At 41.2% G+C, this 16843-nt stretch overlaps 1 protein-coding gene across 3 annotated transcripts in view; it reads left to right on the plus strand.

Moving 5' to 3' along the window:
• The window catches only part of LOC122556519 (E3 ubiquitin-protein ligase SH3RF1-like), a 75051-nt gene that overhangs the window by 46868 nt on the left and 11340 nt on the right, over positions 1 to 16843 (plus strand). Inside the window, exons 6-11 of one of the 3 annotated variants that reach the window (XM_087995205.1) lie at positions 6549 to 6652; positions 7743 to 7874; positions 10757 to 10953; positions 12528 to 12548; positions 12686 to 13035; positions 15135 to 15478. In XM_087995205.1, the coding sequence (XP_087851331.1) occupies positions 6549 to 6652; positions 7743 to 7874; positions 10757 to 10953; positions 12528 to 12548; positions 12686 to 13035; positions 15135 to 15478 (1148 nt within the window). The remainder of the gene's footprint in view (positions 1 to 6548; positions 6653 to 7742; positions 7875 to 10756; positions 10954 to 12527; positions 12549 to 12685; positions 13036 to 15134; positions 15479 to 16843) is intronic. The other 2 variants (XM_087995203.1, XM_087995204.1) reach the window with 2 other exon arrangements.

Here is a 16843-nt window from a genome sequence, read left to right on the forward strand (position 1 = left end):
TAACTAATACAAACACATTTTGCTTTTACAAAAGTAGGTAGAGACAACAGCTTCTTAACTAGAACATAGATTGGACAAATTGCTGCTGTAACGATCCAGCCTCAACAGCCCTCTGTGGTAAAGAATTCCACAGATTCACAACTCTTTGAAAGAAACAATTTATTCACATTTCTGTCTTAAATGTGCAGCCCTTATTCTGATGTCCTCTGATCCTAGACTCTCCCACAAGGGGAAACAATCTTCCTGCATCTAAGAATGGTCCAGACATCTACTTTAAGAACAGAGCTTTGATATAAGCTTGATATAAAATAGCATCTCATGATACGTTTTGGATTGCGATCTCTTGGAACAAATGAGGAGTAGCGTGCTGCTAAGCCAACCAAAACCCCCACCAGGTTTGTATTGTTAACCAACACAGTTTGGGAACCAGACGGTTTCCTAACCAAGGAGAAAGTGAGGACTGCTGGAGACCAGAGTTGAAAAATGTGGTGCTGGAAAAACACAGCAGGCCAGGCAGCATCCGAGGAGCAGGGGAATCGACATTTCGGGCATAAGCCCTTCTTCAGGAATGAGGCTGGTGTGCCAAGTGGGCTGAGATAAAAGGTAGGGAGAAGGAATTTGGGGGAGGGGTGCTGGGAATACGATAGGTGGAAGGAGGTGAGGGTGATAGGCCGGAGAGGGGGTGGGGGCGGAGAAGTCGGGAAGGAGATTGCAGGTCAAGAGAGCGGTGCTGAATCTGGGGGTTAGGACTGAGATAAGGGTCGGGGGAGGGGAAATGAGGAAGCTGGAGAAATCTACATTCAATTCTACATTTGGTTTCTTAACCAAACCAGACTGGGGGCCTGTTTGGTGTCATGGTGTATACGGTGCTGAAACACTAATAGATTGTGGGAACACCACCCTTACCAGGACAACAGAGGCTGAAGGAGGAGACCCACCACCACCAATGCACTCAAAGTTGGAATAGGGCAGGAGATACTGACCATGGCAGCAAAGAAGTCTCCTCTGGTTCAGTGTGTGTGTGTGTGTGTGTGTGTGTGTGTGTGTGTGTGTAGTCACCCTTGAAGGTTACTTCCCTCTGAAAGGGTGAATACTTAGTGACATAAGCACATCCATTATAATGATGTCTTGTAGACTTCTGACAGGAAAGCTTAGGATGTTAAGGATGAGTCTCATGGTCTAGTCTACATGTGACCCACAGCAATATGGTTGATTCTTAACTAGCTGCAGTTCAAGGGAAATTAGGGGTAGGCAATTAATGCTTTATTGTAATTCATATTATCTTCCCAATAAAAAAAATCCTTGCCGTGCATATTCTTTAAAGCTGTGTTAGGGCAAATTTGGGAATTTGCTGGTTTAATCAAATTTTCACATTAGTGACAACTCTGGGAGTACTGGGGCTTAAATTTCAGCACACTACCCCAGTAAACTATGACAATTTGTCCCAGTCTAGAATGTGAACGCATAATTAAAATTGCCTTATCAATGCATTATTAAAGGAAGGCTGCATTGTCTTTGGCTGAACTGTTAAGATAGATTCTGTTCAGGTGAGATTGAATATTGTATGAATTAGTTGCAGAAGGTCTTGCTCTTTTCTTGATATCCAGGCCAGTATCACCAATATCCCGTGAAAGAATAAAGATAGAACTGTTTGCTTTCCTGTTCTTTTTCACAAACACCTACATATATAAATACTAAACAATGACAACAGTTCAAAGAGCTAGGTTTGTCACAGTCAATAGACTTCCAATGGTTTTGCAGATGACTATCACCCTGAATTTCTATGCCTCCGAATTGTTTCCTGTGGGAGCCAGTGGCATCACCAAAACATCAGATTGCTGTGTTTGGCTGCATCAAGGAGATGACAGGAGCCCTGTATGCCATGAGAAAGGACTTCACAAACTTCTGTCTAAACAGAGAGGCACAGAGGAACTGTGCATGTGTTTTTTTTCCAGGATCACATGCTTTCTGGTATCCTGGCAGCAGCTGCCCTTTTTTCTCTGATGTTAGTAAATTGTTAACATCATGTTCTAGCCCACAATAACAGTGTGACTGTTCAGCAAAAGGGCTTAGTCCCTCTGCTCTTGACTCCCTTCTGTGACTTGTCCAAATGTGGGCAGTGCTCATACAATGTGAGTAATGTTGCGACCAAGAATATTACGAAGGAAAGCATTAGCTCTCTAAAACTATTGTTTAGTTCCTCACGATCATGCTTCACAATCTCACTGCTGGCAAATGGCATATTTAGCCCAATGTTTTGGTTTCAACGGCATGTAGGTGTAATATCGAAAAATATGTGAGGTGAATAGCAGACTCTTCAGCTTCATGTATAAACATGTTTGAGAAAATTCTAAATGAAATAGATTTTTAGCTGTGATTTGTATCCGACACAACATACATCACTTATCATTCAGGAATAAACTGAATGGACAGTATCAGATTGGTTTCGCCCCTATATCTGGGTTCGTTACAGTAAAAATTGTTTAGCCAGCTTTTGAAATTTTTATACTTGAGCAATATCAAAGAAAAGTTCCTTTTAAAATAAGACCTGCATTTACAGAATACCTTTCCGTGTCTGTCATAGAAATCTCAAAACATTTTGCACTATGAGTCACTTTGAAGTGCAGTAACTTGTTTAGCAAATAGAGCAAAAACACATCTTACACAGCAAGTTTGCACAGGCAACATCGAGGTGAATGTTCAGTGAATCTCTTTGATGGTGTCAGTCAATGGAGGATTATTGGCCTGGATACCAAGAAAACTCCAAGACCTTCTGCAACTAATGTCATACAGTACTCAATCTCACCTGAACAGAATCTATCTTAACAGTTCAGCCAAAGACAATGCAGCCTTACTTTACTAATACATTGATGAGACAACTTAAATTATGCATTCAAGATCTAGACTGGGACAAATTGTCATGGTTTACTGGGGTAGTGTGCTGGAATTTAAGCCCCAATACTACCAGAATTGTCACTAATGTGAAAATTTGATTAAACCAGCAAATTGCCCAAATTTGCCCTAACACAGCTTTAAAGAATATGCACAGCAAAGTTTTTTTTTTATTAAGTGAAAATATGAATTACAATAAATCTATTTTCAATTGGCCGAGTGGTATTATCACCCAACTATTAATTCAGGCAATGTCCTGGGGACAGAGGTTTAAGTCCTGCCACAGCAGAAGGTAGGATTTGAATTCAATTTTAAAAGTTTGTAACTAAGTGTCTAAAGGTGACCATGAACCCATCTGGTTCACTAATGTCCTTTAGGGAAGGAAACTACCATCCTTAACTGGTCTAGACCCCAGAACCACAGCAATGTGTTTCATTCTTAAACTTCTCTCTGGGTAATTACGGATGGGCAATAAATGCTGGCCTGGTCAGCAATGCCCTCATCATGTAAATGAATTTTTAAAAATGTCAAGAAATGAACTTAACCCTGTAAATTTTAAACCATGCCTCTTTTTAACAATTCCCACATACATACCAAGAGGCAAGGCACCAGTATTATGGCTGGGTAAGAAAAGAAATGTCAGCAAAGCACAGTTCTGGCACCAGCATTGTAGAACTGAACTGAACCTGAAACATGAACTCTGCTATCTCTCTACAGATGCTGGCAGACCTGCTGAGTTTTTCCAGTAATTTATGTTCTATTTCTGATTTCCAGCAACGCAATTCTTTTTTTTTATATTCAAAGTTGAGTTGGACAGCTTTTTTGCTTGACTAGGGAATCTAGGGCTGTCAGGGTTAGGAGTGTTGGTTGTGTTGAGGTGACAGTCAGAATCAACCATGATCTTACTGATCTTAGAATTAAGGAGAATCCAAAGAGTTTTTACAAATACATTAAGGACAAAAGGGTAACTAGGGAGAGAATAGGGCCATTCAAAGATCAGCAATGCGGCCTTTGTGTGGAACCGCAGAAAATGGGGGAGATACTAAATGAGTATTTTGCATCAGTATTTACTGTGGAAAAGGATATAGAAGATATGGACTGTAGGGAAATAGATGGTGACATCTTGCAAAATGTCCAGATTGCAGAGGAGGAAGTGCTGGATGTCTTGAAATGGGTAAAGGTGGATAATAACCCAGGACTTGATCAGATGTACCCTAGAACTCTGTGGGAAGCTGGAAAAGTGATTGTTGAGGTATTTGTATCATCGATAGTCACAGGTGAGATGCCGGAAGACTAGAGGTTGGCTAACGTGGTGCCACTGTTTAAGAAGGGTGGTAAGGACAAGCCAGTGAACTATAGACCAGTGAGCCTGACGTCGGTGGTGGGCAAGTTGTTGAAGGGAATCCTGAGGGACAGGATGGTACATGTATTTGGAAAGGCAAGGTCTGATTAGGGATAGTCAACATGGCTTTGTGCTTGGGAAATCCTGTCTCACAAACTTGACTGAGTTTTTTGAGGAAGTAACAAAGGATTGATGAGGGCAGAGCAGTAGATGTGATCTATATGGACTTCAGTAAGGCATTTTGACAAGATACCCCATGGAAGACTGATTAGCAAGGTTAAATCTCACGGAATACAGGGAGAACTAGCCATTTGGATGCAGAACTAGCTCAAAGGTAGAAGACAGAGTGGTGGTGGAGGGTTGTTTTTCAGACTGGAGGCCTGTGACCAGTGGAGTGCCACAAGGATCGGTGCTGGGTCCTCTACTTTTTGTCATTTCCATAAATTATTTGGATGCGAGCAAAAGAGATACAGTTAGTAAGTTTGCAGATGACACCAAAATTGGTGGTGTAGTGGACAGCGAAGAAGGTTACCTCAGATTACAACAGGATCTTACCAGATAGGCCAATGGGCTGAGAAGTGGCAGATGGAGTTTAATTCAGATAAATGTGAGGTGCTGCATTTTGGGAAAGCAAACCTTAGCAGGACTTATACACTTAATGGTAAGGTCCTGGGGTGTGTTGCTGAACAAAGAGACCTTGGAATGCAGGTTCATAGCTCCTTGAAAGTGGAGTCACAGGTAGATCAGATAGTGAAGAAGGTGTTTGATATACTTTTCTTTATTGGTCAGAGTATTGAGTACAGGAGTTGGGGGGTCATGTTGCAGCTGTACAGGACATTGGTTAGACCACTGTTGGAATATTGCGTGCAATTCTGGTCTCCTTCCTATTGGAGAGATGTTGTAAAACTTGAAAGGTTTCAGAAAAGATTTACAAGCATGTTGCCAGGGTTGGAGGATTTGAGCAATAGGGAGAGGCTGAACAGGCTGGGGCTGTTTGCTCTGGATCATCGGAGGCTGAGGGGTGACCTTGTAGACATTTACAAAATTGAGGGGCATGGATAGGGTAAATAGGCAAAGTCTTTTCCCTGGTGTTGGGGAGTCAAGAACTAGAGGGCATAGGTTTAGGGTGAGGGGGAAAGATATAAAAGAGACCTAAGGGGCAACTTTTTCACACAGAGGGTGGTACGTGTATGGAATGAGCTGCCAGAGGAAGTGGTGGAGGCTGGTACAATTGCAACATTTAAGAGGCATTTGGATGAGTATTTGAATGGGAAGGGTTTGAAGGGATTTGGGCCGGGTGCTGGCAGATGGGACTAGATTGGGTTGGGATATCTGGTCAGCATGGACGGGTTGGACTGAAGGGTCTTTTTCCATCTCTATGACTGATTGATGAAACAGGCTCGAGAGGCTGAATGATGATTAGATCCTGTTCCTACTTTTTTATGTTCTTACAGAACATAGAACAGTTCAGCACAGTACAGGCCCTTCGGCCCTCGATGTTGTGCCGATCTTTTACCTACTCTATTCTCATGATTCAGAAGAACAGTTCCAGAGATGAGGGAGCTCAAGTATATGCATGAATTGGAGAAACCAAAGTTGTTCTTGCTCAAGGAGAAGATCAAGAGAGGTTTTGATAGTGGTGTTCAAAATCAAGAAGGTTCTGGACTGAGAGGAGAGGGAATAGCTGTTCCCAAAAGAAGTAGGATCAAGAAGTAGAGGACACAGATTTCAGGTTGTTGGCAAACAACACGGCGTTGTCATGAGGAGAAAAGTTTTCATGCTGAGAGTGGTTAGGATCTAGAAAGCACTGTCTGAGAGTGTGGTGCTAGTGGGTTGAATCATGGCTTTCTAAAAGGTGTTGGAAAGTTATCTAAAAAGAAGTCATTTGCAGGGCTCTAAGAAACGGAGGGGTAGGATGGAGTGTACTGTTCCTGGAGAGGATCTCAGACATGGTGGGCTGAATGAACTCCTCTGTGCTGTAATTGTTCTATGATTCGATTAAAAACTGAAAGAAATGCTATAAATTAGAAACAAAAATGGAAGTTGCTGGAAAAGCTCAACAGATCTGGCAGCATCCGTGCAGAGAAATCAAAGTTAACATTTCGGGTCTGGTGACCCTTCCTCAAAACAGTTCTGAGAAGGGTCACCAGACCCGAAACATTGACTTTGATCTCTCTTCACAGATACTGCCAGACCTACTGAGCTTTTGCAGCAAGTTCTGTTTTTGTCTCCGAATCTAAAAATTGAGCACGGTTTGTAATGCAGGTGTCAAGAAGCATCACCACTCCAGCTGAAACCAGTTTTCTTTTTACAGATAAAGCATAATCCTTCTGAAGCTGGTGTGGCCAGTTCAGGTATTATTGATGCCAATTCATCGTTTAACACTGAAATTCTACGTACAAAACCCCAAGTACCTGTGTAAGTACCAGTAGTATAACTGTATTGAATACCTGTCATGTCTATAGCAATATCTGTAAAACTATAACCACATCTAGTTTACACCATTCTTGAGCTTGTTAGACTTTGTATTTGCAATACAGATTCAGATATCAGATTCACTACACACCTTTACAATGTCTTTGACTTTTGTGTATTGTTTTTTTCCCCCTGCCTCACCTCAATGAACATATACAAATGAAGGCCATGGTCTAAGCTAAACTTGCATATAAATTGTTCTTCCAGCAGAAAAAGCTTTTATGTTCCATACAAAGGCTGCAATGTGACACGGAGACAGGAATCTCAAGACTGAATCGGCCACAAGATTGCTGCCTCTCCCAAGGTTCTTTTCTCCCAGACATTTGGATGTTGATGATAAGCTAGGTCCTTTTATTAATGAAGACGTCACCCCAAAGGCCCAGAAGCAGGAACTAGACGACCCAAGACTTGGTCTCCAATCAGTATTCGCAGACTGAAGGCTAAACAGTCAGGGATATTGTACTTTTGGCATTTGTCCATGAATGGGAACCACCAAGAGGTCATCCAGCAACCCATCATCTTTTACATCCACTTCCATTGTAGCTTAAGATGCTTCTCTAATAACACAGACACCTGTAGATATGCTGGCCCTGACTTTAAATATCAGAACAGGGTCAAGAGCAAGATGCTGCGAAAAAGTGGATTTTCTCACTATCATGGTGCAGTGGACTTGTGGAGATCTGGTTTCTTGCATGTTAGAGTCACAGAGCCAAAGTGTAGTAAAGGACAGAAGGGTCTTTTGCAAAGCAATCTTGTTGTTCTATCCCCTCATGCTTTCTCTACACGCCCCGTTTTATCTCTTGAATGTATTTTGAATTTCTGTTCACACCTACTATTAAACCTGTTTCCACCCCTCTATCATACATTGCACCTCACAACACCTCGTTATACCAAAAAAGCTTTTCCTCATGTTGCTATGAGTTTTTTTTCCCCCAATCACCTTAAACATGTGTCCATTCCAAGAAAATTATCTAATTATCACTAACTAATGGTCTCCTCCATGGATTATTAATTCATTCTCATCTCCGATCAGTAGATCTGAAGAACAGATTGGGGACATGTTTCCAGTTTATGGGATGTCATCGGATGGCTGGATCAGAGGGATGTCGATGCAAGTAAATAAAGCTGAGAGCCTGCCTTGCAGTTACAATGAATCTAGTAGGAGGTAATTAATAAATCATATAATTGATGTATCCATCAATCATATGTGGTGATGTAGCTCACAAGGTGCTGTATTTGCCTTGTTCCTCTTTAAAATGTGTGGTCATGGAAATTAAAAATAAAATCACATAATGCAAAAGCTGACTACACATGGAAACAAAATTTACAGGGAACTTTTTTTACCTGCTGTCTTTAATGCTAAGAAGAATCTGTGAATATTGGGAGCTTGTGAGAAGTAAAAACAACGAGAAATAAATCCGCACTTAATTAATGGATTAGCAGAACTTCTTTTCAGACAGTCTGCTGATTTTATGGTGACAACTATTTCAAATTGGACTATTGGCAATACCAAAATATTTACAGTCTCTGCTTCTCTAATTGTTCAAAGGCCATTAGAACGTATTCATTGTTCACCGAGGTTGATAAACAAAGGGGTGAAAGATCATCTGGGTAGGTGGGTAAATGGCATAACCAGAGCGGCCAATGACCTGATTGAATGGTGGAGCTGAGTGGCCTACCTTTTCTCTTAATTACCATGTTCTTCACCTAAGGAAGGTCCACACAATATCGCAATTCAAATTAAATTGCATCTGTATGACTGTATTCATGTTCTTCCATCTCTATCTTTCAGTGCACTATCCATGCTGGGGTAAAGACAGGGAATCACAATGGAATTTCCATTTCTTACCAGAGTGGGTGATTCTGCCAAATCCTTCGTGATGTTACTGCTGTAGAGAACAGCTTCAGGGAAATTCCCATTGTACCTATTCCCTCAAATATTGATAAACACCACTATTTGTATATTTATATATCATAAAAAGGCACTTAATTCAATTTACAGTTCGTAACAACTCCTCTCAGTTATGTTAAACAGGTGCTCTCTCCCTTATTCTGAAGTTAAGCCTAAACCATATGCATCACATAACACTGCACTGAAATTTTTAAAATGCTGGTTTAAAAATCAAGGACATTTGAAGGATTTCTGCACTTTTTTCGGAAGTAAGTAATCTGACACTCATTGCAAGTATTGTTTACACAGCTGATGGTTGAAGCAGTAGTGCAAGCCTGGTTTGCAAACCAGACCAAGTCAAGGGGTGTGTACAAATGGAGTTTTGGTTGCCAAGAATTAGCTGACTAGTCTGTGGACCAGTGACCAGTTATTGGTTACAAAGGCCTTCTGCCTGTTTGCAACTCTATTGCTAGCTCCCAGGCAATTCCATAGCATGGGGGTCTGAAGGTTTTGGCGGAAACTCTCAGGCCTCTGGAGAATGAACTGTTTCTGCTCTGCAGTAGAGTACCTAACATCTGAAGATAGCCAGTTTATTTCCCATCAACAGTTGCTGTAAGCTGTAACTTTCCATTAATAAATCAAAGACCTTTTAAAGTGGGAACAAGTTATCCTGTGTCTCCTACCAACAACTGGAATTATCTGAAGAAAGAAAATTGAGAGGCAGTGTTCTGATAAGCACAAAGATCATCCCAGCAAATGGGCAGGGACCACTGAACTGCCTTCCCAGTCTTTCACTCTATCTTTAAAACCCTTTCTTTTTGCAATTTGTGGCTGTGTGTATACAGAGAGATTTTATAAGTTGGTTAGAATTTCAACCTGCAGTATTATAAGCCAACAGTTCATAATTGTTTACATATAGCCAGAGTCTATTTGCTTGTAATAAATAATCATTCTTGTTAGGCATAGAAACTGGGTCCATGTTTTCTGTCAACCTAAAAGACAGGTAAATTGTGGAATTTTGTGCAAGTTTAAAAAAAAAACTTTAATCTCTGTGATGACTCCAGAAATATTGGATCTCAATTTCCATCTTGCTACCGCAGTGCATCATAACACTCACTAAAAGTAGGTTGAGCAGGTAATTTAGATGAAAATTTATTGCAAGGAAAGGTCACAATAGATTGTCTTATTCCATATAGGCAGTATTGTGTCCGATTATGTTAAGGTTTATGATAATAGTGGGGAGCCTGGAAGGGGCCGTCAAAAATCCCAATGGAGTGAGCAAGGCCTGTAGTGACGGGGACCTGCCAAATTTAGTGGCAGGTCCTACTCACTATCACTTCTACAATCTGTTTCTGGCCTTGCAACCAGCCAAATAGACAGGCTGAGTCAATAGCAGGGAGGGTAAAACAGCAACAAGAGGTTCCAGCTGGGCAACCATGAGAGTTTGCCTCAGCAATCAGAAGCTGGACCAGGTCAGTGGTTAACACTGCTCCCTCACGGCACCAGGGTCCCAGGTTCGATTCCAGCCTTGGGCGAATGTCTGTGGGGAGTTTGCACATTCTCCCTGTGTCTACATGGGTTTCCTCCAGGTGTTCCAGTTTCCTCCCACAGTCCAAACATGTGCAGGTCAGGTGAATTGGCCATGCTAAATTGCCCACAGTGATTAGGTGCATTAGTCAGAAGGAAATGGGTCTGGGTGGATTACTCTTCGGAGGATCGGTGTGGACTAGTTGGGACCGAAGAGCCTGTTTCCACACTGTAGGGAATCTAATCTCGATGAGGCAGAAAGCGAGAGAGAGAGACTAGACTTGTGCTCCTGTTCCTTCTGTGGCCAAATAAAGTTACTAAAAAGATTTGCTTATAACATCCATAGTTTTCATATCCTTTGCAGGTCGGATTTCACAACCTCTTGGAATCAGTCAATTTTAAATCAGGCTTTCAATTGGATTATAGAAAACCAATTTAATTATTTTAATTAAGTGTCCTGCCCACCACCATGAGGTAGATATTGGCCTTGCAGCTGGCTTGTTATAGACATGTCTTTCATATTAAGTACCAAGCCCTTCTCATCAAATGTGGGGAGTATGAATGGTTTCAGTATCAAAATCAATGAGTTTTCAGTGGGACCAATTTAAGAACATGTGATTGTGTTGTAGGAATACTTGCAGACTCCCAGATCAGAGAGGTTTGGATGGTCTGTTGGCATCGGCAAACGCTCAAGAAAGAGGAACTGCAAGTGAGGCCAGTTTAAACTTGCAGGCAAGCCCCAGCGGCAGGCAAGTTGCTGTGACATCACCACCTGTTCCGTCAGGGGCGACAATAGCAAGACATATCCCTGGGTCTAGTTACAGGGGTAAGTTGATTAATTTATTATACAGAGGAGTCTAATACTGAAGGAATGTGTCGAATGCAGCTGCAGCCTCCACCTGCTCTGGCTGAAATTTGATCCAGGGCTGTAGTCTATGCAAATCTCAACCAAACATTTTTGTGGTCATACATTTTTCTCCCATACTTTCTTCTTGGCTTTCTCCCTCATTGTGTCAGAAGAAGAGGAAACGTAGCAGAATACAAAGTATGCAAAAAGTGGATTATTGAGATGTTTTTATTAAGTAGCAACAGATTCAACAATTCCACCTGTTTGGATTGGCTTGCCTTTACAAAGTACAGGTTTTGAAATGGGCCCATGCAATGATAATTGCTGGCTTGGAAATATTATGCAAGTCTGGGGAGGCTAAAGCTATTTGTACAGTTGCACAAACCAAGTTGCAGCTTTCATGTCACAATAAATAGTTTATAATTAGATTAGTCCAGGATACTGGGTATTGTCAACCCAATATCAGTAAAACTGTCTGGTGATTGTCATATGGCTGTTTGGAAGACCTTGCAGTATGAAAACTGTCTCCCACATTTCCTATGTGTCTTCACTTCAAATGAACTTTGTTAACTGTAAAGTGCTTCTTGGCTATCATGAAAAACATTACTGGCATATAAATAGATGTCTTTCTTTTTTACCCAGAATATGGGTGGCACGGTGGCACAGTGGTTAGCACTGCTGCCTCACAGCGCCTGAGACCCGGGTTCATTTCTCACCTCAGGCGACTTGGCCATGCTAAATTGCCCGTAGTGTTAGGTAAGGGGTAAATGTAGGGGTATGGGTAGGTTGCGTTTCGGCGGGTCGGTGTGGACTTGTTGGGCCGAAGGGCCTGTTTCCACACTGTAATGTAATCTAATCTAATGTAATCTAATCTACTCTCTCAGGCTCTTCTCTCTTAGAGTACCAGTTTCTGTACTTTGCTGTTTGTCTAAGCATGTAAAGAATGGTCTGACCAGAGAATAGGCTGAATATAAGCCTGGAAAATCATTCCATTCAATTTCCTAGCATTCTTTCAGCTTGCTGTGTTGTCTTGCACATGATCTATGCATGGTAACTAACAAGCCTCCCAATGCTATTTCAATCCCACTCAACGTAGCAACAAATCTGAGCTGGGCATGCACAATCCTCTGCACAGGATTGGAGGTAGGGTACTGACATGGATAGAGAATTTGTTGACAGGAAGCAAACAAAGAGAGATGAGAGGGGGCTAGTTTAAAGGAGTGGTATTGGTGATGAAGCTCATAATGTGAAGAAATTAGGAGCTGGACCCCGGTCAAATGTAGCCACTTTCAAAGATTCAGTTTTCCAATTTAGGGCGACCATTTGATATGGGAACTGTTTGAGACTAAGACCTATTCTATCTCAGATGACTGGTACTAACTGAACAAGATCAAGGTGTTCACTTAGTGTTTTGGGCCAATATTTATTCATAAACTACCATCATTAAAGCCAATTATCTGTTTGTTATTTGGTAGGGCATTGCTGTATGAAAATTGTTTGCTTTATTTCCTATATTACCACATTGACTACACTTCTATGATTCTTCCTTGTAGGATATTCTGAGGCCATGAAAGGTATTATATAAATGCAAGTTCTTCCTTTACTTCCTTCAGTGCAAATAAACTTGTTTGGAATAATAAATTTGATTGCACAGTCATTTGGGCAGAAAATTTAAAGCTAACACAATCAATATGTTTCTTTGCTTTTTTAGTAAATGTACATCGACCTATAGTTGCAGTTCCCCCAGTACAGTCTCAAAGCACAAGTAGCCGATGTGTTCCAGCTGTTGTCATTCAAGCCCAACCTTTTGCATCTCATCAGTTTCTGCACCCAGTCACTATCCATGCTGCCCATTGCAACGGACTTCTTGGAGCAGGCAGATCTAACCTGTCCAACAGGCCCATTGCCAACACTGCTCCTATAATATGTCACAACAGAAAACCATCAGCAATGCAAGATGATGAAGCTTCAAATTGTACAACTGTGGACCAGGGATGTGTACCAATGTCAGATCCTACACCATCGCACTGCAAGGCTGAGGACAGAAGTCGTGTGCACAAGGTGGGTCTTATTCATCTACTCAAAATATAGAGACATGAGAAACAGGGAATTAACTCAGCTATGTTTCAAGGAGGAGATGGGCAACAAAGTGCAAATTTAGAGTAGCCTTTTTAAAGACAAGGAATTGGAATTTAAATCCTGTTTTGAAAGATAATGTAATGAAATAGATGTGATGAAGGAAAAGTTATAGAGTTTTGAGAAGATTTGTAGCTCAGGTTGAGGTTCTGGATGTAGGTTTGCTCGCTGAGATGGAAGGTTCATTTTCAGACATTTCGTCACCATACTAGGTAACATCATCAGTGAGCCTCCGATGAAACATTGGTGTCAGTGACCCGCTTTCTGTTTGTGTTTAGATTTCCTAGGGTTGGTGATGTTATTTCCTGTGGTGACATCATTTCCTGTTCTTTTTCTCAGGGGTCCAAGTTGATGTGTTTTTTAATAGAGTTCTAGTTGGAATGCCATGCTTCTAGGAATTCTCGTGCATGTCTCTGTTTGACTTGTCCTAGGATGAATGTGTTGTCCCAGTCGAAGTAGTGTCCTTCCTCAGCTGTATGTAAAGATACTAGTGAGAGTGGATCGTATCTTTTTGTGGCTAGTTGATGTTCATGTATCCTGGTGGCTAGTTTTCTGCCTGATGTTCCAATGTAGTGTTTGTTACAGTTCTTGTCATGTATTTTGTAAATGACATTAGTTTTGCTTGTTCTCTGTATGGGGTCTTTCAAGTTCATTAGCTGCAGTTTTAGTGTGTCGGTGGGTTTGTGGGCCACCATGGTGCCAAGGGGTCTGAGTGGTCTGGCAGTCATTTTTGAGATGTCTTTGATGTGGGGGAGAGTGGTTAGGGTTTCTGGACATGTTTTGTCTGCTTGTTTGGGTTTGTTGCTGAGAAATCAGCAGACTGTATTCATTAGGTACCCGTTCTTTTTGGATACACTGTATAGTGTTTTTCCTCTGTTTTTCGTAGTTCCTCTTTGCTGCAGTGTGTGGTGGCTCGTCGAAATAATGTTCTAATGTAGCTTCATTTGTGGGTGTTAGTATAATTGCTTCTGTAGTTCAGTATTTGGTCTGTATGTTTTCCTGTAAACGCTGATTTGAAGTTCCCGATTGGCTCTAGTGTGATCTCCAGGAATGGCAGTTTGTTATTGTTTTCCTCCTCTTTAGTGAATTCTATGCCAGTAAGGATATTATTGATAGACTTGAAGGTTTCTCTAATTTGTTTTGTTTAGTGATGACAAGGGTTTCATCCACGTAGTGGACCCAAAGTTTGGGTTGGATGCTTGGCAGAGCTGTTTGTTCGAGTCTCTGCATTACTGCCTCTGCTAAGAACCGTGATATCGGAGAACCAATGTTCCATTAGTTTGTCTGTGGGTTTTCTTATTGAAAATGAAGTGGCTGGTAAGGCATAGGTCCGTTAGCTTGACAATGTTGTCCTTGCTGATAATGTTGGTGTCTGTATCTTTGGTGAGATAATCAAAACAGTGAATGTGAGCTTAGGTTATCATGTCCAAATGTAATACAAGTGAAAGAAGAATGGGATATTCACAAAGTCCATGGCTGTACAAGGGGAGAAGGAAATGTATGAACAGCATTTCAAGCTGTAGATAATTACAAGAGGAGGAAGCATTGGACACAGGAGACCTGAATGAGAAATACACAAGGGAGAAGGAAAAAGATGCTGGTGTAATTTGGACATTAAGTGAAAATTCTGTGACAATTCCATGAAGCACTGTCTCACTCTCATTTTTAGTTTTGATAACAACGCACATTATTTAAGGGATCTAATAGGCATCTCATCCCATTGACTCTACTGATACCTTTGAGCCAATTCCTTTAGGTTACACAAGTCTCCAGTTAGTTGATTTGTTTGTGAATTAATCTGTCATTGGTGTTAAAAGGGGTGAAACTGTGCAGCAAAGAAGTAAAATATTTATCAGAAAGCATTTGACAAATTTCAAACCTTGTCTTGAACTTTGTTTTACAAAATGATGCATGACTGTTCCAAAGTCTCTTCCACTCCACTATGTCAAGGACAACCTTTCTTTGACAGCTAAGGGCGAGTGAGGATATTTCACGGTAAACTAACTTTAATGTTCCTTTTTCAGACCCAGCCCAGTCTTGGAACGTTTCCACCTCACTGTGTTGCATCTTCTACAAGGCCTAAGTTCCAGCTCACCTCAGTGTGCAGCCCAACTCCAATCTCATTCAAGCCAGAACAAGTCACTGCACAATCAGTTTTACAGGAAACCAGTAGTCCTCCTGTCCCTGTTATCTCCCACAATAGAGCTGGGTCATGCCCAATAGGGAGTGAAGAGGAGGTCCAGACAACCCACAGAAAAACAGGCTCCTGGGATTCATGTTATCGCTGCATCCCTCCATCACCGCTGCATAGTCCTGTTTCTGAAGGATGTCCGAAGACCTTGCAAAATCGTTCAATGTGCTTCAATAGGTAACAACCCTTCTAGTAATGGCTGCTATTAAAGAAGAGGTGTAACATGAATCATGTTCATTGCACAAATGTTGTAGACATATGGAATTCCCTCCCAAAGAGGCTGTAGATATGCAGGGATTATTGGAGCTTTAACTCCCGGGGTAGATGGATTATTTATTAGGTAAGGCTAGCAAAAGAAATGGGATCAAGATGGGTAAATGGAACTGAGTTCAATTAGATGTTGCTCTAATCAAATACTGGAACAAGTTTGAGAGGCAAAGTGGCAAACTCTTTATCTTTGGTCCCTTCGTGTGATCTTATAATTTATCTGTAAGTGACAGAAAGATGCCGATCTTATCTCAAGGCCATCAGTTATGCCCTTCTCTACCATCCTTTGTAGTAATTAAAAAGCTCCAGTAATGGACAATAAATGTTGACCTCACCAACAACACCCATGTCCTGTGAACAAACAAATCAAAATAGAACCTCCCATGAGCATTTTATATATCATGAAAGCACTTCTAAAGGATTATTTCATGAATGGTTTTTACCAGTCAGGTGCCTCACCCATTGACAATGCCACATTGAGATATCCTGTGCTGAAATCAATGCTATTCAGACTTTTAAAAATCAGTTAGATAAAAAACTCATGGGCTGTACACACAGACTGTTTAATTTACACTGTCAGAAGTTGAAGCTTCCCACCAGAAACATAGCATCATGGAACTACTTTCCTTATTGTATGGTGTCACAGAGATCACAAAGTGCAGATAAAAGAAAACGTTTGGACTATTTACAAAGTTAAAAGTCACACAGCACCAGGTTATTGTCCAACAGGTTTATTTGGAAGCACTAGCTTTTGGAATGCTTCCACCTGATGAAGGAGCAGCGCTCTGAAGGGTAGTGCTTCCAAATAAACCTGTTGGACTATAACCTGGTGGTGTTTGATTTTTAACTTTGTCCACCCCTGTCCAACACTGACTCCTCCACAACATGGACTATTGACCTCATTCTTATATAAGAAAGCCATCATTCCCCATAACTACTGTGGTATAAGGTAATAGTTCTGAAAGGGTTAATGTTGGAGACTGCAAGTGTCTCTTTAAGTCTCAGCAGTAGTTCATCCTCCACGACTGTAAAATAAATAAGTATTTAGACTCAGTAATAAACGAGGATTCAGGGCAGCACTGTAGCTCAACAGATATGTATTGCAGAACCAAAAACTAAAACAAGTGTCTCTTGAGCGATTACACAATCGATACTTGACATGAACTTGACAGCAGCTCATGGACAAACACAGATAACAAACCCACCCAATAGTGAGCCAAGGTTTTATATGTACATAATGTATTTGGAGCAAACAGTAAGTGTCCAAAAGTGATT

The sequence above is a fragment of the Chiloscyllium plagiosum genome, unplaced genomic scaffold, assembly GCF_037043375.1.
Source record: "Chiloscyllium plagiosum isolate Xiang-an unplaced genomic scaffold, Cpla_swu_hap1 HiC_scaffold_16, whole genome shotgun sequence".
Classification (NCBI taxonomy): domain Eukaryota; kingdom Metazoa; phylum Chordata; class Chondrichthyes; order Orectolobiformes; family Hemiscylliidae; genus Chiloscyllium; species Chiloscyllium plagiosum.